The sequence below is a fragment of the Moschus berezovskii genome, chromosome 15 (genome assembly GCF_049115385.1).
Source record: "Moschus berezovskii isolate FMDL1 chromosome 15, NW_MosBer_1.0, whole genome shotgun sequence".
NCBI classification, from domain to species: Eukaryota; Metazoa; Chordata; class Mammalia; order Artiodactyla; family Moschidae; genus Moschus; species Moschus berezovskii.
Genome location: NC_142474.1, coordinates 66,334,898 through 66,359,662, shown reverse-complemented (window position 1 = coordinate 66,359,662; position 24,765 = coordinate 66,334,898). Strand labels below are relative to the sequence as shown.

At 37.9% G+C, this 24,765-nt stretch overlaps 1 protein-coding gene across 11 annotated transcripts in view; it reads left to right on the top strand.

The window, feature by feature from the left end:
* PARD3 (par-3 family cell polarity regulator) overlaps positions 1-24,765 on the top strand; it is a 601,533-nt gene that overhangs the window by 432,671 nt on the left and 144,097 nt on the right. For 8 of the 11 annotated variants that reach the window (XM_055428014.2, XM_055427976.2, XM_055427996.2 and 5 more), the window contains 2 exons: positions 12,486-12,596; positions 23,061-23,303. In XM_055428014.2, coding sequence (XP_055283989.1) covers positions 12,486-12,596; positions 23,061-23,303 — 354 coding nt within the window. The remainder of the gene's footprint in view (positions 1-12,485; positions 12,597-23,060; positions 23,304-24,765) is intronic. The other 3 variants (XM_055428032.2, XM_055428024.2, XM_055428005.2) reach the window with 1 other exon arrangement.

Below are 24,765 nucleotides of genomic sequence, written 5' to 3'. Positions count from 1 at the left end.
CAGCTGTAACTGGGGCAACTTGGGAATTTAAACCGATGTGAGTGGTGTTGGCTTCGATTCTAGAAGCGTTGGTTGGACACACACACGTGTTCTGACGGAGCCCCACTTTTGCCATGTGTCTGCCAGAGAGTCCTGGAGGCTTAGACCACACAGCAGGCAGTGCAGACAGACGTGACAGCTTTTATGAGGGGGGAGTGAGCTGGTTAGAGGAGTTCCAGGCCAGGGCACAAATCTACAAGTTTTATATTGAAATGCTTATTGAACTCTTCAGTCAAATATGGGGAAAATGGGGTGGTTGACCAATTGTTGGATTTCACGTTGCCCTTCCCAGGAGGAGCATGCTGCATGGGGTTGAGTCCCTAAACATGCCTCTTCCTCCTAGGTGCCTGCCTTCAGTTCCTGAACCCATCCCTAGGTTGTGGATCCTAGTTACCAGCTGGGCTTTGGTCACACTGAGTCATAAACAATACTCAGCACTGTGCTTCCTGATATAGCGAAGCCGCAGCAAAGAAGGATGAAGGATCTTTTCTAGCCATTTGCCATTTTTTGGTGTCACGTGACCATCTTCTATGTGTGCAGACTCCCCAGGACCCAGTAAGAACATGGATTTTAACCAAATATGTGACCTTGATGGTTTGTTCTTTGAGAGGGTGGTGTGAGTCAGTAGATGGTGAGTGTGGGCACCAAGGCCTGGGGAGCTGTACCCTCTGAGGGCACCTGCTTGTTTTTCTTGGCCTAAGAATTAGGTGTGGCCTCCAGCTCCTGGTGGGGATTCCCTCATAGCTTAGTTGGTAAAGAATCTGCCTGTAATGCAGGAGACTCGGGTTCGATTCCAGGATCAGAAAGATCCCCTGGAGAAGGAAATGGCCACCCACTCCAGTATTTGTGCCTGGGAGATCCCATGGACAGAGGAGCCTGGCGGGCTACAGTCCGTGGGGTCACAAGAGTCGGACACAACTTAGCAACTAAACCACAGCTCCTGGTAATTTGCCTGCACAGCCCTATTGGGCCTTAAAAGAACATGTCAGCTCCTTAATGTTAAATTTGAATATGCAAATCTACTGAAAGATGAAAAATGAAAAGCTCTGTGTCCTAATTTATTCTGCAGAGAGCATTCTCAGAAATGTGAATCAACAGAAACTGTTTCCTATCATCGACAGAAAAAGTGCTGACTGACACCTTCACTTTACGGATAATGAGCTCTTTGGGGAAGTTTTCATCTTTCAAAGTTTCCGGGAGCTATCCAAAAATCTGTTTCCTTCCTTTCCCTGCCCCCACTCCCAAATTCCAAGGACCACAATCTCTCTCTGTCTTTGCCACTCTCACTGACTCAGTAAACATCAGGATATATTGGAGGATGCTTAAGCTAGCCCTTTCATGAGGTATCTCTTATCAAGTGTCTAAGCATTGAATTTGAATCTCAATACATGTTTAATTGATGGTGAGTATTTCTGACTCAAAAAAGATGCCCTGAAGCTGTATATGTGTGTTTGCATTCCCTTATAAGCATGTATAACCCGGATACCAGGGTGAGTATCAGAACGGCAGAGGGTAACAGAAATTATTGGGATTATCTATTTTTGTTACTAAATACTCCAGATTCTTTGTACTAATAGGAAAAAAAAAAAAAGTGTGCAGTAAAGTATTGTTCTCTCTTACCTTTTCTTTTCTCAAGTGCCCTGTTACAGAGATGTGTTTTTTGACTTAGGTCTCATTAGCATTTGAGGAATTGCCTCTGGGGCAGTACCACTTACTAAATTGTTCTGATGCTTTAGGAAAAGGAAAACCATGGTAACCAGATGTAGGGTATGATTATTTGCCTCTAACCTGGCAAAGTGTTGGGTTTAACAAAAGAAGCTTAATAGAAATGTTCAAATTGACCCTTCTCATCACTTGGACTGCTTAGTGCTCAATCAGTCTCTCATTATTATCGGAGTTATTCGAGCAAAGGCAGCAGTGATAGTGTTTTTCATAATCACTCCTTGAGCCAAATGTAATTTGCAATTTGTAGTATTGTATTATGAAACAATAATGCATTAAAATGAACCATGCAAGAATTAAGAGCATAGTGGTAAAGAAAGGATTCAGAGTAGTTGGGTGGAAGACTCTCTCAAAATCATGTAAAGTGGACATGGCTGATTTCAGTGCCAAATTAAGCATTTAGAAAAATTAGAATTGTGTCTTGTTTTTACCTTATTTAAGTGTGCATGTGAGTGTGTGTATGTATATATATATATATAAAATTCATTATAAAGTCAATGTAGTAGCTAGGAGGGGAAACAAATTACTTTGCATTTTTGGTGTTTTGGGTTAATGTGGTTTGATTGCCTGTGTGGGTATGTTTTGAAAAAGAAGTATATCAAACCTTATAAAAATCCTGTATGGAGCAGTCATTACTGATTGACCCCTTTTTACAAAGGAGGAGTTTATTTACCACAGAAAATATATCATGTGGTCCGTGAACTAGCTGATGTCAGGGAAGCTTTAACATCATAATTAAGATATACTTTCACCCATCTCCTGTCATTTGACTTGAATGCCTCCATGTATAGATTATGAATATTATTTCAGGTTATTTATGTAGTCATCTTGTGTTTTGAAGGATTACTGTGCTTGCTTTTTTTCCCCCCTTAAGTCTTTATATCTGGATCCCACGCTTTCTGGTGTATGTGTGTGTGTGTGTTTGTATGTTTGGTTTGGTTTTTCAAATCTTTGGAGTTTATGATGATTCTGGTAAAGTCAAAATTGATAATGTGCTAGGTTCAGTTTCTTAATTGCTGTAATATTTCCTTGTCTGTATCCTTCCAGGACTCCTGCAGTGTCGGGTTACTAGGCATATCTGGGCATCCTTGATTTGATAACACAAGCTCCACAGGGGAAACATGCACTTGTAAGGACACTTAATGGGAGTCCTAAGAAGGGCACGTTGTCCATTAAGAGACCATCTCATATCTGAAGGCTATTCTAGCTTGGTTGAGTAAAATCTGTGTTTTCTTAAAAAAAAAAAAAAAATAGTCACCTATTTTTTTCCTGGATGCCAAGCAACACAAATTTCATTTATTAAATCTAATCAGACTAGGGCTGATGAAAACCGTACACAATCAAATAATGATCCTCAAGTTTGTGAATTTCCTTTTAAAGAGAACCCCTGCTACACTGCGCCGGCTTAAAACAGCATCCTATTTGACAAAAGCACTATCAAGTTGTCATGTACACTTTCCAGGGCTGCTTCTCATCATGGTTGATTACCAAGATGTTTTTTGCCTAAATGGGAGCTTTTTCTGCTTTTCCTAATCAAATCTCTCTTCCCTGATTCATCTAGCATCACTACAAACCACTGCTGAGCAAATCAGTACATGATCATGGTAGCAATTTCTTTAAATGTCACTAAAATATGAAAGATCCTGTATCGGAAGGATACATTGGAAAGTCGGAAAGGATTTTTTTTTTTCCTCATCGATAAAATGGAGGCTGAGGCAAAAAAAAAAAAAAAAATAGGGCCAGAAACCATGAACCCATTAGTATACAGAGAAGTACACCCAGTGACTTCTTGCTATTTTACCCTCTGATTGGGTTTGGGTGATTTAACCTGCTTCTGCTATTGCCTGGCAGGATTTGCATGTGTCACACAGACCACTTTGACTTCTGGAGTGTCATTGCACTTAGAAATATTGGCAATGTCCTAGAGATGGGGATGTGGCCATTTGTGTGATCCTTTCCAATGGTTAGGATCAGATCCCCCTCAGCCTTTTTTTTAAACTTTTAATTTTGTGTTGGAGTATAGCCGATTTACAGTGCTGTGATAGTTTCAGGTGGACAGCAAAGGGATTCAGCCTTACATAGAGGTGTATCCATTCTCCTCCAAACTCAAGGAGCAGTTCTTGACCTTCAGTCTGGACTCCTGGCCTCCAATAGAAAAGTTCATTTGGGAACAATGTCTCCTGGGCCTCCTTGCTTCTGGCAAAGCAAGATTTATCTCAGTAATTTCAACCAATATGTTTGAACCAACTGCTTTCAGTATAAAGGGATAGAGTGGCTAGCTGTCTTTGGTTCCTAAAGCTTTGGAGGTGGCTGAGTGTGGTTCTAAAAAGAGCCTTAGGCTGGAATCCTGGCTTTGCTTTGTGGCTAGATTGCATGTGTGCTCAGTTGTGTCCAACTCTTTGCGAACCCATGGACTGTAGCTTGCCAGGCTCCTCTGTCCATGGAATTTTCCAGGCAAGAATACTGGAGTGGGTTGACATTTCCTTCTGCAGGGGATCTTCTCAACCCAGGAATCAAACCCACATCTCTTATATATCCTGCATTGACAGGCAGATTCTTGACCACTAGCGCTACCTGGCAAGCCCCAGATTTTCTGTATTCTGTGTGTGCTCAGTCACTGAGTCGTGTTCGACTCTTTTTGACCCCATGGACTGTAGCCTGCCAGGCTTCTCTGTCCATGGGATTTCCCAGGCAAGAATACTGGAGTGGCTTGCCATTTCTTCCTTCTGGGGATCTTCCCGACCCAGGGATCGAATCCAATCTTCTGAATCTCTTACCCTGGCAGGTGGAGTCTTTACCACCGAGCCACCAGGACATGGCTTTTAGTTGCTAGATGACCTGTTAAATCACTAAATCCCCCTTTGCTTCCTGAGGTTTTCCCTAAACAGGAAGGCAAGAATACCTATCTAATATGCTGGTTGTGGGGATCAATAAGATCAAGTACATAAAGAAGAATTCAATAAATTCTAGTTAAGTGTAATTGAATGAGCAAAAAAGCCTTCAACAGGTGCTCAATTGTACGTCTCACATAGGATTTACAGAGTGAATTTCACTGGTTTGGGGATTTCATTTTCTCTGGAGGGCCCAAGTTCAGAGATACCAGAGTCTCTTAAACTCAGTGAGGTAACTTGAACTCTGTTCCTTGCTTGCAAGGTGACTTTGGACAGCTCTGAGTGCAGACCTCTTGGGTGTCAATTTCCTTGACTGTCAGATAAAGACATCAGACAAGGTGGACTCATCTCCAGGCTTCATATGCACATAGAGCTGCAGTGCACTGGGACAGGAATGCTCGAGGACAGTCTGCAGAGACACATGGCTAGATGTTTATTTTCTTCAGCTAAAGTTTAGAGCAGTTGATTTTTACGACTTTAAGGCAAGTTGAACTGAGGGAAGTCACTGTTCATACCAAGAGCGGGGAAAGATTGTACCAGAATCAGTAGAAAAAGAGCTTCTAGAGAAACTTGGATCTAAAACCATTTACGAAAAGTATGACTCAAAGGGGACTTCCCTAGTGTCTCAGACAGTAAAGAATCCACCTACAATGCAAGAGACCCAGGTTCAATCCCTGGGTTGGGAAGATCCCCTGGAGAAGAGAATGGATACCCGCTCCATGTTCTTGCTTGGAGAATTCCATGGAGAGAGGAACCTGGCAGGCTACAGTCCAAGGAGTCACAAAGAATTGGACATAACTGAGTGACTAACACTTTCACTTTTTTCACATGACTCAAAGGACTACAGAGAAATGAGGTTAAAAGCTGGTAAGGTGATTTTGCTTGTGTGAACATGTGCCCTGCCCAGGGCATGCAGATTTCTCATGGTGAAGCAGGAATCCAGGACAGAGTCTTCAGTTTTGCTTTACAGCTTCTTGAACTTGGCCCACTGGGTAGCTGGCATCTCCCAGGGATCCTTAGGGCCCTGGCACATTGTTATAGCAACTAGTGCTCAAAGACGGTATAACACAGTGGCTGTCCCACACAGATGTCTGCCAGAAACTGGAAATTTCCAGAAAGAGATACCGAGTTTCTGGAGAAAGGAAGTGATTAAAGCACATAATGGTGCAAGTATGCAGAAATGAAGGGCAGGGGATGGAGTCAGATGACATGTTGCCTGCACCAGTGCTGGAGTTGCTATTGGCTGGGGAGAGGGTCACGTGGGGTGTGGGGACACAAGGCTTCTGGTAGCTTATACTGAATGTCTGCCATTTTCACTTCTCTCCTCAGCCAAGTACATCATTTAACCTATACATTTCTTAGGGTAAATAGTAAGACAAATCTTTATAGCAAAGCACTTCTTAGACACGAAGACCTCGGTAATTAGCAGTGAGAAATACCAGATTTCTAGGTGACATTTCAGTGAGTTTTTTGCAAGAAAATCTTATTTTAAAAATCATTCCTCAAAACTTACAAGTTAATTGGTTCTAGTTAGTCTGTGTGTTGATTTTTAAATATGGCAGCAGATTTAAAACTTTCTTCTTCCTCTTGTGTTTTCAAGTATGATATTAGGAAAAACCCTATCATTACAAAACTAGTTTTATTTTCTTTATAGCAGCCTGTTGTATGTTATCGTTCAGTCTAGTCCCTCCTAAAGATCTCTGATTTTGAGGTGGATGAAACTAGAGCCTTTTGTACTAAGTGAAGTAATTCAGAAAGAGAAAGACAAATATCGTATATTAACGCATGCATATGGAATCTAGAGATATGGTTCTGATGAACCTATTTGCAGGGAAGCAATAGAGATGCAGACATAGAGAACGGACTTGGGGACACAGTGGGGGAAGGAGGAGGTTGGCAAATTGAGAGAATAGTACGGAAACATGTACATTCAGTTCAGTCGCTCAGTCGTGTCCGACTCTCCGTGACCCCATGAATCACAGCACGCCAGGCCTCCCTGTCCATCACTAACTCCCGGAGTTCACTCAAACTCATGTCCACAGAGTCGGTGATGCCATCCAGCCATCTCATTCTCGGTCGTCCCCTTCTCCTTCCGCCCCCAACGTTTCCCAGCATCAGAGTCTTTTCCAGTGAGTCAACTCGTCGCATGAGGTGGCCAAAGTATTGCAGTTTCGTAAAATAGAGAGCAAACGGGAATTGGCCATGTGAGGGAACTCAGCCCAGTGCTCTGACATCCTAGAGGGGTGGGATGGTGAGGGAGATGGGAGGGGTTTAGAAGGGACTTGTGGCTGATTAGTGTTGATGTATGGCAGAAACCAACACGATATTGCAGAGCAATTATCGTCCAATTAAAAAAAAATCTCTGATTTTAGTTCAGTTCAGTTCAGTCACTCAGTCGTGTCCGACTCTCCGCGACCCCATGAATCACAGCACGCCAGGCCTCCCTGTCCATCACCAACTCCCGGAGTTCACTCAGACTCATGTCCACAGAGTCGGTGATGCCATCCAGCCATCTCATTCTTGGTCGTCCCCTTCTCCTGCCCCCAACCTTTCCCAGCATCAGAGTAGCAGTATAAAATATAGGAAGAGTTCAGTGTTATTGATACCACAGAGAGAATGAGGTTAATTTTCTAAAAACCAAAATGTTTGTTGAAAAGCACAAACCTCTTACAGTAGTTAATTTCCCACGACAGCTCTTTCTGTAAAAAACAACAGAATTTCGTTGCAAGCCATTATGATGGTTGGTTTGTGGGTTTTGCTTTTTTTTCCTCCTCCATTCATCAACAAGCTCGCATCCTGCCCATCACTCTTTGCAGTAATAATATATATGGCTGATATGGCAGACAGCCGTGATCTCATTTGTAGGGCATCATGGTGGAACCCATTTAGCAGATTACGTGAAGATTACTTTAGCTGAATGAAAGCATTGCTGTATCCTTTATGAAGAGAGCCATATGTTTAAGCAATCAATTTCACTCTGATAAGACGGACTCATCCACTGTATCTTTCTGTGAGGGAGACTTCAGTGGCTTGCTGGCATTTTTTTTTTCATTGTACCTTTTATCTCTATAGGGGAATGCCAATAGAGCAATTTTTCCCTATCAATTTTTTTCTCAAGCTCTCTATTTGTCTTTTTGTCCCTATTAAAAAACAAAGGTCATTCTACTGTATTACTATATCATAAGATTTAACCACCAAATTCTTCCAGAAGTGGTGGTGATTTCTTTTTGAACATGTGTTTGGGGTAGTTAGAAGGCAGTTCGTGAGACTGATTCTTTCCTGGGAATGGGTTTGCTTCCTGGACATATTATTAACATAATATTTTTTCAGTTATTCTGTTCCTTGGAAAATGACCTAGTTGAAATTCATTGGTGGCTTTTCAAAGATAATAAAATAAATGTAATTGATGTCCTCCAAGTTTCTAAGCATCTTGCTATTAAACGATTGTCTTCATAGGTTGATTACTGATTTCAGCTCTGAAACTGACTGTGTGAGTATAAGTGTGGCTGGAATTTCTCAGTGACCTCCTCTGTCTCTCTTTCAGGAAGAATTAAGCAACTGTAAATTAAGATGAACACTAGAATAGATTGGCAATTAGAGTGATGAGAATATAGCTACCTGTTTTTTTTTCTTTCTTTTTATACTGTAGAATGGCTGGTGTATTTTTTTTTTTCATTTACAGTCTTTATTTCATCCTGTCAAAAAATTACAGCTGAGGGATCTGTTTTTACCCCAATTATCAAGTAATGTGCTATGCTTTTATAGTATGCCTTAAAGAAATCACATAATTTATTAACTAAAGCAGGCATGAAGGGAAATGTCCAAAAACTAACCTATACACATTTTATCTATGGTTCATTCACTTTTTTCCTATATTAATTTGAATCTGTAATTTTAAAAAGGAAAGTATAGCAGTTTGATAATAAATTTACAAATAATAAAATAGTATATATATTCTGATGATTGGCAGCAGCCTGAAAAGTAAAAAAAAAAGTCTGTTGCTAAGTTGTGTCTGATTATTTGCAACCCAGTGGACTGTAGCCCACCAGGATTCTCTGTCCATGGGATTTTCCAGGCAAGAATACTTGAGTGGGTAGCCATTTCCTTCTCCAGGGGGCTCTTCCCAACACAGGGATTGAACCTGTGTCTTCTGATTAGCAGGCGATTCTTTACCACTGAGCCACCTGAGAAGCCCCAGCAGGCAGCCTAGGAAACTAATATTTTGACAACAAATACAATTAAAGAAAAATTCAGTTCTTAAATATGAGTTGGGATTCACAGTTTTTTTTTTTCTTTTTAATTGTGTATTTTAGATTAAAAAAAACTAAAAGTTGGTAGACTGAGTTAGAAAACTGAAACTTTCTTAACAAAATAGGACAGAGACCATTTGAAAAAAAATATCTTAACAATAGCTAATTAAACTCAGTGTTAGATTGGGGCTGAAAATAGCTAAACTGCTTTAAAACATGGAGAAGTCACCACCTCAGTTTCCCCCTGGATTATTAACTCAAAGGGCAGATTCCTATAAGATTAAGCTGTACCACCCACCCGTGTTCTTCGACTTCCCTGTGGCTCAGCTGGTAAAGAATTTGCCTGCACTGTGGGAGACATGGGTTTGATCCCTGGGTTGGGAAGATGTCCTAGAAAAGGGAAAAGCTACCCACTCCAGTATTCTGGCCTGGAGAATTCCATGGATTTTATGGGGTTGCAAAGAGTTGGACACAACTGAGCAACTTTCACTTTGGTTCAGATAGATGATATTGCTGGTGCCATGGTAGTGTTTCTCAAATATAATACAGGGTTGAACGTATATAATCCAGAATGAGAACCAGTACCACACAAGAAACAGGGCAATATGGTGACAATGTAATGTTTGAAGGGTATTTATGAACTGAGAAACTAAATGGTTAAATGATTTACCTTATGAATCCCTGTTATAAGTAACTGTCATGCGTTAAGATGTCAACTTGACATTTTTCTTAAAGTTAGAATTTAATGCCTTTTATATTTCCAGATGCCTCAGTGTTGCAGAATTTTCACAATGGGATTCACATGGGCTTTAAATAATACCTACATGCTGACGACACACAAATTAATTTGTCCAGCCCTGCACTCTTCCCTGAACCCCTTGTAGATGCTCAATAAATTTCTGTCAGATGAATGAACATTGTGTTTTAGATGATGGCTTTTCCTGAGATGTGTCAGTTGTTTTGGTTTGCTCTTTTGTTAATTCATTCTATAAAGATAGTCGTTATAAAGTTAAAAGACTCTTGCTCTTTGGAAGAAAAGCTATGAGAAACCTAGCAGCATATTCGGAGAAGGCAATGGCACCCCACTTCAGTACTCTTGCCTGGAAAATCCCATGGACTGGTGGGCTGCAGCTGGACACAACTGAGCAACTTCACTTTCACTTTTCACTTTCATGCATTGGAGAAGGAAATGGCAACCCACTCCAATGTTCTTGCCAGGAGAATCCCAGGGATGGAGAAGCCTGGTGGGCTGCTGTCTATGGGGTCACACAGAGTCGGACACGACTGAAGCGACTTAGCAGTAGCAGCAGCAGCATATTAAAAAGCAGAGACATCACTTTGCTGACAAAGATCTGCACAGTCAAAACTATGGTTTTTCCAGTAGTCATGTACGGATGTGAGTTGGACTATAAGGAAGGCTGAGCACCGCAGAATTAATGCTTTCAAATTATGGTGCTGGAGAAGACTCTTGAGAGTCCCTTGGACAGCAAGGAGATGAAACCAGTCAGTCCTAAAGGAAATTGAGCCTGAATATTCATTGGAGGAACTGATGTTGAAGCTGAAGCTCCAGTGTTTTGGCCACCTTGGAAAAGAACCTGGTGCTGGTAAAGATTGATGGCAGGAGGAAAAGGGGACAACAGAGGATGAGATGGTTGAATGGCTTTACCGACTCAATGGACGTGAATTTGAGCAAACTCTGGGAGTTTGTGAAGGACAGGGAAGCCTGGCATGGTGCAGTCCGTGGGTTCACAGTTGGACACAACTTAGCGGCTGCGCAGCAACCACAAAGATACTGATTGTGTTTACTTCCTAGGCATTACTGACATATTGGCAAAAACAAAGGAAAGTTTTTTATTTTTAAAGCTTTGTATTTATAAGTTTAAAAAGCATGCTACATATTTTCTCCTTTGTAGGAAGTCATTAGTTTCTGGGCTTAGGTTTCTAGGGAATTTATTTATTTATTTTTTTCTTTTTGCAACAGAAATGATCTTCTAATTTCTAAATAACATTAAAATTTAGGGATATGTTTGCTTTGTGAAAGTTAATTTCATGGGCAGTTTTCAATGCCATTTAATGATACCGATAATTTTAAAGGAATAGTAGTGGTGATGCTTTAACTGTTTTCTGTTTTAACCTTTTCAGAATGCTTTCCCTTACTGATTTATAACATAGTGTTACTTCAGTGAACACAGGAGGTATTCCCGTCTACTCAAATGCTGCATATTTGCAATCATATTTATATCAAAAAAGAAAGATGTATGCTCCCAACCATTCTAGTAATTGAGATTTTTGTCTCTTTTTTTGTTTTTGAAGATTTTTTTTTTTTTAAAGTTAACCAGTTTTTTAAAAGCCTTTATTGAATTTGCTACAATATTGCTTCTGTTTTATGCTTTGGTGTTTGGACCGTTAGGCATGTGGTGTCTTAGCTCCCTGACCATGGATTGAAACCGTGCCCCCTGCATCGGAAGTCAAAGTCCAACCACTGGACTGCCAGCAAAGTCACTTTTTTTCTCTCTCTTTCTTTTATATCAACTTTGATCCTACCCTTTTACTCTTCTCTTTTTCAGTATGATTATCACCATAAGCCACATTCCTACTTTGTGCTCAATTGAGAATTCTCAATATACTTTATATACTTGTGAATGTGTAGTTGAATAACTGTCTATAAAAGAGTTGTTTTTTGAAACATCTGGTGACCAAATCACTCCAGATGAATGATATTTCTGGGGATGGAGCACATGCCTTCCAGGCAACATGGTCTGGTCTGGAGAAAAGTAGAAAAAAGCAACAGAGCAGGAAAAAGAATGGATACCAAGTCTGGGGTTTCTGAGGCATTTAGGATACAGAAGGGAATAATATTAGTGTTTTCTTGGAAAGCCTAGAATTCAGTGCCCATCTGTGGAAATGTGTGTGGACTGTCTTTGAATCACGTGTTTGTTCCTCATGTTTGTTTTTGATCAGATACAGATTTCCAAGTAAGAGATGCCACATTTGGCAATAGCGTTTCATCAGGTTTAGGAACAGTATTTGTTGAGACTGCCTTAAAGCTTTCAGTTTAATAAGCCCAAAGTATGGTCAGAGTGTAAATTATCCTTTTTTGCTTTGAACCTTGCAAATATGACCTTGTTTGTCAGTGTTTAAAGTATGACACATTTGCCAATAAACCTGACTGTGAAAATAAAGAATAGTTGTTTGTGAAGATATCATTAAAACGATGTTTGTGGATTTGCATTCTGTAGTCCTAAGAGAAACCAACTCTGATGCAGATTTTTATCCTCTGGCACTCAGTTCTATGCATTTATGGATTGTGTGTTTAATAAGGATGAATCATAAGGATTTTGTTATTTTTCTGTTGACTAAAAAAAACAGCTATGGAGGCCATTTCCAAAGATGGGTTTTCTCTGGAAAGTTGCAATTAAAGTGGATTAAAGTAATTTGTCTGAAAATATTAATACTGGGCACGAGGCATTGGGCCCTCATTTTTAGGATGCTCACACTTTGTTGAGTGCATAGGTCTTTATCCCAGGAGGACGACAATGCATTTTGTATACATTGACAAGTTAGAATTTTTTGTTATCAACAGGTTTGGCAAACATCGAAAAGATGACAAGATTGAGAAAACGGGTAAAATAAAAATACAGGACTCCCTTACGTCAGAAGAGGAGAGAGTACGGATGAAGCAGGAACAGGAAAGGTAGATTCCAGTTATTTGGGTGGACCTCGTTCAAGGGAGGCACTTTTGTTCCTTTCTACTCTTTCTTTTTTTTAATATAAAGAAATTTATTTATGAAATTTGTATTTTATCCATTTACTTTTATTTTTCCGTGTCAGTCCAAATACTGATGGTTGGATGTAAAATGTAAAAACAATTAAAAGGAAAAAACCTTATTTTACTTTGTGGCGTTGAAATGAATTTTATTGGTTTTGGTTAAGACCTTTGCATAGAAGATGGTAGGGCATAGAAGCATGGATATTAAGAGAAAATAAATCAGAATTAATGATCACTGAAAATGGCAAAAATATGTAATATTCTGTCTCATTCACCTATGAGTATGTAGTATATTATAATAATTTTAAAGAAATATTCATCTGGAAATAAAACTATTTGAGTTTTTATATCTCATTTAAAATATTTTTATTTTTAATAAGAATTGAGGAGGCTATCGATTTTTTACTATGTTGTTTTCCTATGAAGTCAGACATCTATTTCTTTTTCCTCTTCCTGTTTTGCTATCATATTTTGTGTGACATTTTTTACTTAAATGTTTCTCCATCTCTTCCTGAAAGATTGTTATCTACTGAATCATTTCATGGTGGGAACCCACAGACCAATGAAATGGATGAAAAATTACTTTGATCAAGGTTATAAAGCTAAATATCAGCCACAGCTAGGGTTGTAACCCAGCATCTCTAAGGCTAAGTCGACTATTCTTACTATAATTCTAGAGTTGTGGCACCTTTGATCTCGTTCTTAACAAGGACAGAAAGAAAAGACAGGCTTTTCTGTCAGAAGTGATTCATGTTTGGATATTTTTCATTCATCTTTCTTATACTCCTGAGGGTTATGCTTTTGTGTTTTTCTGGAATGGTGTGATTCTCTATTTATAGCTTTGCAGTTTATAAAATATATAAGTGGGAAAAATTATGCCCTTTTAATCTATTTTACAAAATTGAGTCTGTTCTTCCAGTTCTTCTCCAATTTAAAAAAAAGACATTCCACGTTTCTTGCTTTTCTGACTCTCTCTAATCCTCACCAATTTAGACATTCCCAAACTTAATAAACTCACTATTTTTAGAACCGGACACCTAGTGTTCTCAGTGTGTGGAGTATGGCTTTTAAGTATTCAGTAGTATAAACATCCTGAGAAGGCAATGGCAAGCCACTCCAATACTCTTGCCTAGAAAATCCCATGGATGGAGGAGCCTGGTAGGCTGCAGTCCATGGGGTCGCTACGAGTTGGACATGACTGAGCAACTTCACTTTCACTTTTCACTTTCACACATTGGAGAAGGAAATGGCAGCCCACTCCAGTGTTCTTGCCTAGAGAATCCCAGGGACGGGGGAGCCTGGTGGGCTGCCGTCTATGGGGTCACACAGAGTCGGACACGACTGAAGTGACTTAGCAGCAGCAGCAGCAGTATAAACATCTACCTTAAAAGACTTTCTTATCCTTTAAGGAAGAGTATATACCAGGTAAATGTATGAACTCAGATTTATCCACAGGCAAATATGTGATTTAGTTACAGAATAATTTAATGGGCAGGAAGAAACATTATACGTCTCCCTATCTTGATGCCAGCTTAGGGGAAGAGTGTCGTTAATCCTGCACCATTTTTCATATTCTAAATATTTCCTTTTTTGCAGTTTAAGATGAGCTGCTCTGTTTCAATGCAGAATTGTGTCAACATTTTCCAAAATCCTTTATAATGCATAGTCAAATTTTTACCGCCAAACAATGGTTTTACATAATGGCTTCACTTGTATTATTAATTTGCCTAAGGCACAGTTCACCTCTCCACTTTGCTTTTAATCCTCATCTCTGCACCTCTAATGATGCAATACTTCTGGGAACTAGGTTGGTCCTAATGAATTTACAACGTACAAGAGGCCTAGAATAAAGAATCTTTTAGGGTCAGGGAACAAGTGAATGGTCCATTAAAAAAAATCAATTAGTCTCATAATTCAAGAAAACTGTTTGACTGCATGTTTCAATAACAGTTTTTACAAGTATGTTTTATTTAAACTCATGGATCCTGTAACTGAGCAGGGGAATATATGAGACTCATTGGATTGCATAAGTGGTACTTGTTTAGTGTGTGTTATTTTGATAAAGCAATTTTGCTTTTATAAACCCTCTTTCCTGTTCTGTCTATTGGCATTGGCATTGCTCCATTTGAGAATGAAAACTGCAGCTTCTTTGGGAAGAACCTGACTGGAGGTAATAGAGAACACTAAATAAGCCACTGCCTATATTCTCATGACAGCTTTTCCTTCATTGCTGATGGGCAGTGAAACATCTCCTGTAATATTATTTACTACTGTAGCTATTTGAGTTCCAAAAATAATTTCGGCTGATTCTATCTAAAAATATAAAACCTGATATTCCTTAGTTATTAGTTATGTCAGGTCCACATACCAAAATAATTTTTTTTGTCTGTACGAATCCATGAAGCCTGAATATGACTCGATAGAATATTGAAAAATCGAAAGGACAATGTAGTTGAAAATAGTTTTTCCTACCTTGTTAATATCTGTTTAGATAGTGAAAGTAAGTTAGATTCTTCGGAGCAGAGGTCTGAGCTGTAATTTGCCTGCATTCTTGCTCCCTTCCCTGCCTTTCCTTCCACTCGCTGCCGTCACTGGGAGCTGGGGTCTCGGATACATGCTGTCTACTTGGAGAAAAGAGGAGAACGATCCTGGTGTGGAGCTGTCTTTGGGCTTCACCAGCTCTCCCCTCTCTCCCCTGTCAGAGCCAAAGCCTCTGTGCCTGAGGTCTACTGAGAAGTAAAACAGCAAGGGTGAAGTTAGCTGATCCTGAGATGTGCTATTTTGATTTCCAGCTTTGAGCACTGAGCCTGGTACCCTACCTGTTCAGTGATGCTGTTGACCACATTTGGTAGCCCCTATTAGCTCGGCAATGGCAACCTACTCCAGTACTCTTGCCTGGAGGATCCCATGGATGGAGGAGCCTGGTGGACTGCAGTCCATGGGGTCGCTAAGAGTCGGACACGACTGAGCGAATTCACTTTCACTTTTCACTTTCATGCATTGGAGAAGGAAATGGCAACCCACTCCAGTGTTCTTGCCTGGAGAATCCCAGGGACGGGGGAACCTGGTGGGCTGCTGTCTATGGGGTCGCACAGAGTTGGACACGACTGAAGCGATTTAGCATGCATGCATGCATTAGCTCATTTGGACTTCCCTGGTAGTTCAGCTGGTAAAGAATCCGCCTGCAATGCAGGGGATCCCAGTTCAATCCCTGGGTAGGGAAGATCCCCTGGAGGAGGGCATGGCAACCCATTCCAGTATTCTAGTCTGGAGAATCCCCATGGACAGAGGTGCCTGACAGGCTACAGTCCATGGGGTTGCAAAGGGTCAGACATGACTGAGTGACTAAGTACATTTAGGGACTTGCCCCAGTAACTGCAATGCAGGAGATACAAGAGACGCAGGTTCAATCCCTGGATCAGGAAGATTCCCTGGAAAGGGCATGGCCACCCACTTCAGTATTCTGCCCTGGAGAATCCCATGGACAGACGAGCCTGGTGGACTACAGTCTGTGTGGTCACAAAGAGTCAGACGTGACTGAGCAACTGAGCATGCACGCAGGCACATTAGCTCATTGCACCTCACAAAAGGATGGGGCTCTGACTCCAAAATAGCACAGGTTCAATTACATGATCTCTGTAACTCTGGGCCCATTGAGCTTCAAGTATAAAGCACATCAATGGATTTTTCTGTTAATTCAGTGTCAGAAGTAATCTTTGGCATTCTACTGTATTCTTGCTCTGTTGATAGCTTCATTTATATTTTAATGGTATATAAATATTGCGTTGTGGGGCTTCCTAAACAGCATTCATCAGCAGAAAAAGGGCTCCACATGCAAATATATTTGAGAAACACTTGGTTAAAAGCAGCTTATGCATATTTCTTTACTCCATTATTTCTCAACAACCTAATTCTGTTCATATACATTGTGAGTCACCAAAATGTGTTTGGGCATGTTCCTGCTAAGTTGCTTCAGTCGTGTCCGACTCTACGTGGCCCTCTGGGCTGTAGCCCGCCAGGCTCCTCTGACCATTGGATTCTCCAGGTAATATTGGAGTGAGTTGCCATGCCCTCCTCCAGGGAATCTTCCTGACGCAGGGGTTGAGTCCACGTCTCATACATCTTGTGCATCAGCAGGCATGTTCTATACCCCTAGCGCCACCTGGGAAACCTACAGCCTAGAGAATCATCATTTCCTAACTTATTTACTCATAGATATACATCCTTCTTCACTATTTTTTCCCACAAAATACTAGTATCTCTCAGAATTAAGTGTCATTTGGGAAATACTGATGACACGTAAAGACCATTGGCTCTTTAGTTTAGCCATGTCCAGGTCATTCATCTAACTGGCTGTAGAAATCAGAATTGAGTTTTTTTTTTTAATGATGATCACAATAAGTTTAATGAATATTCATATCTCATATAGATACAACATTCAAGAAATAAAAATTTCTGGCCTTTTTGCCTCCAGTTTCGAATCACTGGCATTTCTCTTTTCAGTTTTACCAGCTGTTTCCAATATCTGCTTTGAGTAAGTTCTTGAAATTTTGATAGAAACTTTTTTTGTGGTCTTTCTTAGTTGATAAGATCCTTTTCAGAGATGGCATGTGTTTATTTGTTAGTTTTTGTAAGATTATCATTTTAAAAATATGTATCAGAATGTAGTAGTAAGGTTTCTTTAAAGGGTGGTTTCTTTAAAGGGCGTGAATAAGAATTAGTGAAATTACAGAAGGAATAAACTATATAGCAACAATATGTGCATTCCTTGTGCATCTAAAAGAATAGACAGTTTTCTCTTCTTTTGGGGTTGAAATTTAGGATTCAGATTCCCTGAATTCTGACATCAGAACCCAGATATTCTGGATAATTTTTACATGCAGGTCACATATTGTCATTCAAATACAACTCAACTTTTAAAGCTTATCCTTTTAGTGGAAAAATATATGTTTCTATAATTTAGCAGGGTTCTTCATAGTTTCTCTGGCCCCTTAAATCCTTCAGAAAAGTCAGTTCTAAACAATGAGATTAGTTTATCAGACATATTTTAAGAACTTATTGTGCAGGTGAACAAATTTTTAAAGAATCTATTAACTTCCTGGAAGTCCAAAATGGACCATTGCTTGGGCAAATTGAAACAGATTTTATTGACAATCTGTAACTGGAGTAGGAAAGTCAGTTTTATTTTTGATTAGAGCTTTCTTAGACTTGGCATTATAGCATCTCTTTGAGTTGGAAATAATTGTAGGTGATTTGACATTTGTGAAAGCCGGAACATAATGTGAGTGAATGAGCAAGTATCTGTGAGGGAGTGTAGTGAGGGTGTGTATGTATGTGGGTGTGTTTTGGTTAGTCAGATATCATTCTAATGGTTTGCTAGCATAAAAGAGGAATTTTTCTTGCTCACAATGTATTAATAAATAAAATGATGGTATAAAATTTTTATTCTTATTATAATTGTTCCTCTGTCAAGAATTTCTTACCTTTGTTAAGATGGAGAAAAGATTTAAACCTCATAACATTAAAAAATCAACATAAGACATTATAATCAATTGTGAAATTTGATGACCACAGAGCTTTGGGAAAGGGAGAGGTTGGTGGGGCTAGAGTTAATAAGGAACACTATACGGAGATGATAATTGGGGTCTAGATCTAGTTCTCAAGGGCTCAGCATTGAGCAAAGTGAGTAATTCTATACCCACGCTTAGACAAAGGGTTGCTGATGAGTTTACATTCTTGTAGCTGTGTAGATTCTGGAAAAATTATGTTTGTGTTAGTGGGTAGTGTTGTCTCTGTGAATGCTTTTCTTTGATCTTTTTTTCAACTTTTAATTATTTTATATTATAAATCTGCTGTTTCCTCATTGTAGCTTTGAGGGATGAAGTTTGACTCCCCCATCCCTAACCTACTATAACCATTGTGGTTTTCAACAGCTGCCTTCTTCCCTTGAATTGGAAATGTATCTTTAAAACAGTTGTTCGTATTCAAGAATTTTTTCTAAGAATCCATTCAGAACATGGAAGGCTTTTCCAGTCAACTTTGCCCGAATACTATAAGCATATTAAAATCCTACTTAAAATGATAACTCTTCATATTTAGTGGGATGTTTTCCTTCTTTGGGGAATTCAGCATAGATACTCCATTGGCAGCTTACATCTAGGTAGATGGCAGTTGTTTGATTTGCCCAGCAGGGGAAGGTGAAGATTGAAGATTTCTGATGTCTGCCATTTGCTCAGTTGTTTTGAGGGGCAAGTCAGCATTCAGTCAGTTGACCACAAACCTCTCTTTGGTGAAACTGTTTTTTCCAGTTGCCTTGTTGCTTACATTTTGTTCTGCCACAAAAGTAGGATTTTATTTGATGAATTTCTCTAATACCAATTTTTAGAGAGGAAATATTGTTGGGAAAAGATCCAGGAACTTTGTTCCCAGAATCAGGCTTCCATATGGTAGTACAATAAGTTGGGGGACAAAATGTTACCCAAAAGAGTTGATTTCAAGCTCTTGAACATTGTTTTGAAGATAGTTTACACTTATCTAATATGTAGCAATGTGAAATTTATTTTAATTTGTATGTTACAGTAATATTAGTATATCCTATCTTTTGTAGATGTTAAAAGCGGTGGTTTTTTTTTTTTAATTAAAAACATTAAATGTCAATTTCTGTTTCTTGGAGTTTTTAAAAACTTATTATTCAGAACATTCCATGTATTGAGCCTTCATAATGTTGGAGGTAGAAGTATTTTGAACACAGTAGAGTAATTTAAGGAACCATTGATTTTTCTATCTTGAGAAGTTGGTTCCTTAATAGTAGTGCTTATTAAGCCTTGTGTCTTTTCTGGATATGTAAGGACTATACTTCATAGTCATAAAAAAGTTATTTTCATTTTACTCTACTGCAATTAGTGTTAAAAGCCATTTATTGTAAAAGCAAAAATTCTAATGAATAGAAATGTTACAAGAACAGAAGTCTTGTGTGTTTTATCTTCATCATGCATCATCCATTTTAATTAGAGAAAAGGGTGGTGAACACTGTGACAAAGAGTCTGGAATGAAAATCATTAATTGATGTCAAGCTGAAGAGAGACTGTTAGCATGAATTTAGTGACAGCAGGAAAGAAATTAACCTTATTACTTTATTTAGTATGTTGCATTATTTTGTGTATTATTTTCTATGCAGGTTCAAGGCAATTTCATTATCATAATGGAAAATACTTTTTTTTTCCCTAACAAAAAAGAAAGGTGTGAATATTTATGTTTGAACATACCAAATTGAAATGATAAATTCTTTATTAACATTTTTAAAGGTCTTAATAAAAAGTTTTAGTAGCTGTTTTCACATTTTTTTCTTAACATTCCAAGAATTAGGAAATAGTGCCTGAATGTGTTGCCCATCCATGTCAGAACTGCTGTCTGCCATCATTTAAACCTCAGAATGGTTCTCTTGTTTATGGCTCAGAATGACTCTCTGGGCTGCTTAAATCAATAGACATTTATTTCTTTGGCTAAGTTTTGTGCTAATCAGTTACTTTTGTCATTGCTGAGATTTGGCTCGAGATAAATTAGATGGATACTGCTAAACAGCAACCTGACTGTTCAGAAAAACGGATGAGTCTTACATCTTAGACATGATTTGTGACCCCAGGGTCACCGTAAAACAGCAGAGGGTGTGTCCTTTCATAGCATTGACCATCTGGAGCTGTTAAGGGCTACACTGCAAGACACCCTCTTTTTGAAAAGTTTCCTTAAACTATGTGATTTTCCTTAAATAAAACCATTTTCTCTCCTGAACCAAAACAAATTTTTTTTTCTGAAATGAGAAAAATATGACAATGAAAAATAAACATGAAAATATATGACATGAATATATAACTTTTGGTTGTGTTGAGGTCTCTTTTCTCACTTTATAATAAGACATGGAAATGTATAAGTATAAAATAAAATCATTGTGTGACTTTTCTTGGCCGAATTGTCACTAAAGTGCACCAAAACCACAGTGCATTCCTCGTTCTAAAGCTCTACTTTTAGTGCCATTGAGGCAGCCAGCTTTGTTAGCATCTCTTTCTAGGATGAACATTAGAATACACATTGGTTCAGGGTAATAACCAGATTTGTTGGCTCTTCTGAGTCCTATCCCACTGTCGGTGGCCAAAGGTAAACTGTAGTTTTACATTTTACATTTCAATTTGTGATCCATTTTTAGTTAATTTTTGTATCAGGGATGAAGTTTAGATTCAATGTGGGTTTTACTCTGTTTGGTTTTGTTTTCGTTTTTGCCTATGGATGTCTAATTGCTCCAGCACCATTTGTTGAAAAGACTTATTTCATTGAATTGCTTTCGTATAATTATGAGAAATCAATTAGCCATACTTGTAAGCTCTTTCTGAGTTTTTTATCCTGTTCAACTGATCTAAGTGTCTCACCCTCCATAGAAACCACACCATCAAGTGTGATTCCTCCCACTTTTTTTGTTCTTATCCCAGTTGTTTAGCTACTCTATCCTTTGCCTTTTCATATAAATTTAAAAATAATATTGTTTGTATCTACTAGAGTCTTGCTGGAGTTTTATAGGAACTTTAAACTGTTTATCTACTTGGGGATAACTAGTTTACTATGTTGAGTCTTTCATTCATGAAAATTATATTCTCTCCAGTTTTTAGATCTTCTGTGATTTCTTTCATCGTCATTGTATAGTTTTCAGCATGTAAGTCCTGTATATGTTGTGTTAGGTTTACACCTATGTATTTTATGCATATCTATAAATAAACTGTTCTAATCAGTGTATTTCATTCTTTTAGTGGTTGTAAATGACATTGTAGTTTAATCTTGGCATCTGTGTTCACTGCCAACATATAGAAATACAATGGATTTTTGCTTATTAATATTGTATTACTATTCTGTTACCTTACTGAACTTTCCTTTTAGTTATAGGAAGATTTTTTGTAGATTCCTTGGGATTTTCTACAAAGCCCACCATGCTGTCTACAAATAAGAATGGTTTTATTTCTCCCTTTCCAATCTGTATGCCAGTTATTTCCTTTCCTAAGCTGACTTCATTGTCTAGAATTTCACTGTGTTGAATTATGGTAGTGGGAGCAGATATCCTTACCTTTTTCCTGATCTTAAGGGAAAGCATTCAGTCTTTCTTCATTGTGTTATCAATGGGATTTTTATAGATGCTTTTTATCAAGTTTAGGAAGTTAGTTCTGCTCTATTTAGTTTGTTTGAGGAATTTTCTCATGATGACTATTGAATTTTGTCAGGTGCATTTTCTGCATCAGTTGATATAATCTTGTAATTTTTCTTCTTTATCTATTAATATGATATATTACATTGTTTGATTTTTAAAATATTGAACCAGCCTATCATTCAGGCAATAAACATGTTTATCGTGGTGTATAATTCTTTTTATGTATTACCAAATTCTATTTGCTAATATTTTGGTAAGGAATTTTGTTTCTATATTCATGAGAAATACTGACCTGTAGTTCTCTCTTTTATTAATGGATTATGTTCATCTGATTATTTATCTTTTTTGTATTCTTTTAAATACATTTTTGTATCATTTATACTAGCAGTGGTCTACTTTGAATAGAAAAAAGTAAATAACTTTGCAATAAAATATTAAACACAGCCCAAAGTATTGCTTTTATAAATAAGAGTTCACTCTTAAGTGAACATTTAAATTTATAAGTATGTAATAGAAATATTTTTTCCCATTAAAAGTTATCAAAATTCCATCAAGGGTAGTTGAATTATCTTCAGCTAACTAATACCAACTTAGCACAATCTCAATAGATTGATTTCAGAATTTGGTTGAATACATGCCTTCTTATTCTTAATCTCAGGATTTTGTCAGCTCTGTATACATCACAAAAAAGTCAGTATCATTAAACTGAGATCTTTTGCCACTAATAAAGAATAATAGTGTGGATTCATACTTAAGCTTCAGAGTATGTTGAATGTGTATTCGCTATAATGAGAAGATCGTACATGTATATCCATACATAAATGTATGCAAATACAGTATATGTGTGTATAACTTTTTAAAAAGTGACTTTTTGCCTCAAAAAATTTCATGAATAAAATGCAAGTGGATGCCTAAAACAATTCCTAGTGGATTTTTAGAGTTAGTTAATAAGTGATAATTTAAAATAGGTTGTAAATTATGAGTATGTCTTATTGACATGAACAAAGCTATCTGAAATGATAATTTTTGAGAATCCATGACATTACCTTGATTATCTAAGAATATAGCATTGTTTATCCTATCCAGCTTCTTAGAATTGCATGAAAGAATATGTATTTTGCAATGTATTTTGATGAATGTTCTATATCCAGTTCTTAGGAAAGGCATAGTTTTTCTTGCTCCAACTTATTTTAATTTTACAGGATTCAAGCCAAAACTCGAGAATTTAGGGAGCGACAGGCTCGGGAACGTGACTATGCTGAAATCCAAGATTTTCATCGGACATTTGGCTGTGATGATGAGCTGATGTATGGGGGAATTTCTTCCTATGAAGGTTCCATGGCTCTCAGCACCAGACCCCAGAGCCCAAGAGAAGGGCATATGATGGATGCTTTGTATGCCCAAGTGAAGAAGCCGCGGAATTCCAAACCTTTACCTGCAGACAGGTAGGCTCCAGGAGCAATCAGAGTATTGCTTCCAAATCAGCTATTATATAGTTTGTGACAAGGAAGTAGATTGTTCATCAATTCTCAAGCAAGAACTGCCTTTTATTAACGGCCTTTAAAAAACTGTTATGTCTAAGAGCATTGAGTTTACACAAATCAAAGCCTAATGGAAGGAACAGTAGAGATTTTGATAGCTTGTCTCATGATCCTAGCATATTTCATCTTGTTCTTAAAATGGTTTCAGATGGGAGAACTAACTTGTAGTTTAAAACTCAGATAAGAAAAAGTTGAAACCGTGGTTCTTCAATTTAAGGCTTTTTTTTTTTATTTATTGTGAGGTGAGCCTCTAGTTATGATAGCTAAATAAATGAGCAATGACATAATTTGTTTTAATTATGGTTTATTTGGGCTTTTTTTTTTCTGGTGACATGATTTTCATGTCATGAAAGAATTACTGAATGAGATGTATAGTATAGCCAGTCTTCAAACTGCTTGTTAACAAACCGCAGGTCTGATTGTGTACATTAGTATAGCACAAAGGAGTGTGATGCTGACCCTATGTTAATGGTTATATATTTATTTCAAATTTTATTTGAAACAATTTAGAAACATCTTTTTCCATCCCTCCATTTATATATTCAGGCACCATATAAAATTTAGTTCATGAAGAAAATAGTACTCATTTCTTTTTATTTGAAACACGTGCATGCTATTGTCATAAACAATACACTCATTCCATCCCATCTTATAATGGTGTCTTTTAATCATTGCTCTATAGTGGAGCTATGCTTTGAACATTAAAAGTAGTAGGTTTCCCTTCAAACTAGTGGTTCTTTAACATGCATCAGATACCTGGAGGGCTTCTTAAAACACTGATGGATTAACCCTTTTCCAGAATCAAAATTCTAGAGAAATCACAGAAATTTAAATTTTGTGTTTTGTAATTATTTTTTTCAGAGATAAGCTGTCCATTGAACAATGATGTTGCTAATCCAAAAAATTGGGAATTATGGTACCTGTGAAGTATTTCTTCATCAACCTATAGCTGAATATGAATTTGGCTTGGAAATAATGGCTTCACCTCCATTGCCTTTTGCTGTCAGAATGAAAGCTGTAAAAAAGTGTTTCTCAGACTAGAGTAGTGCAGAGACTCTTCAAAAAACGATCTCTTGATACTGCCATATAGAATTAAATTGTTTTGATTATAATGTTATTTAAATATGTATAAAAATAAAATAGGGCTGAACTCCTTCTGTTTATAGCCATTATATGACTATAAAACCAAACATCTTTACAAATTAAATACAAACAAAACAGCAAAACCATTACATGCAAATGAACAACATTACTTTAATGTGGCCAATAATGTTTTTTTTTTTAAATCTGAAGTTGCGCACAAATCATGAAAGTGGTGGTGGATGCTCCATAGCAGATTTGTTTCAGTTTGTTTGCCTCACAAGCC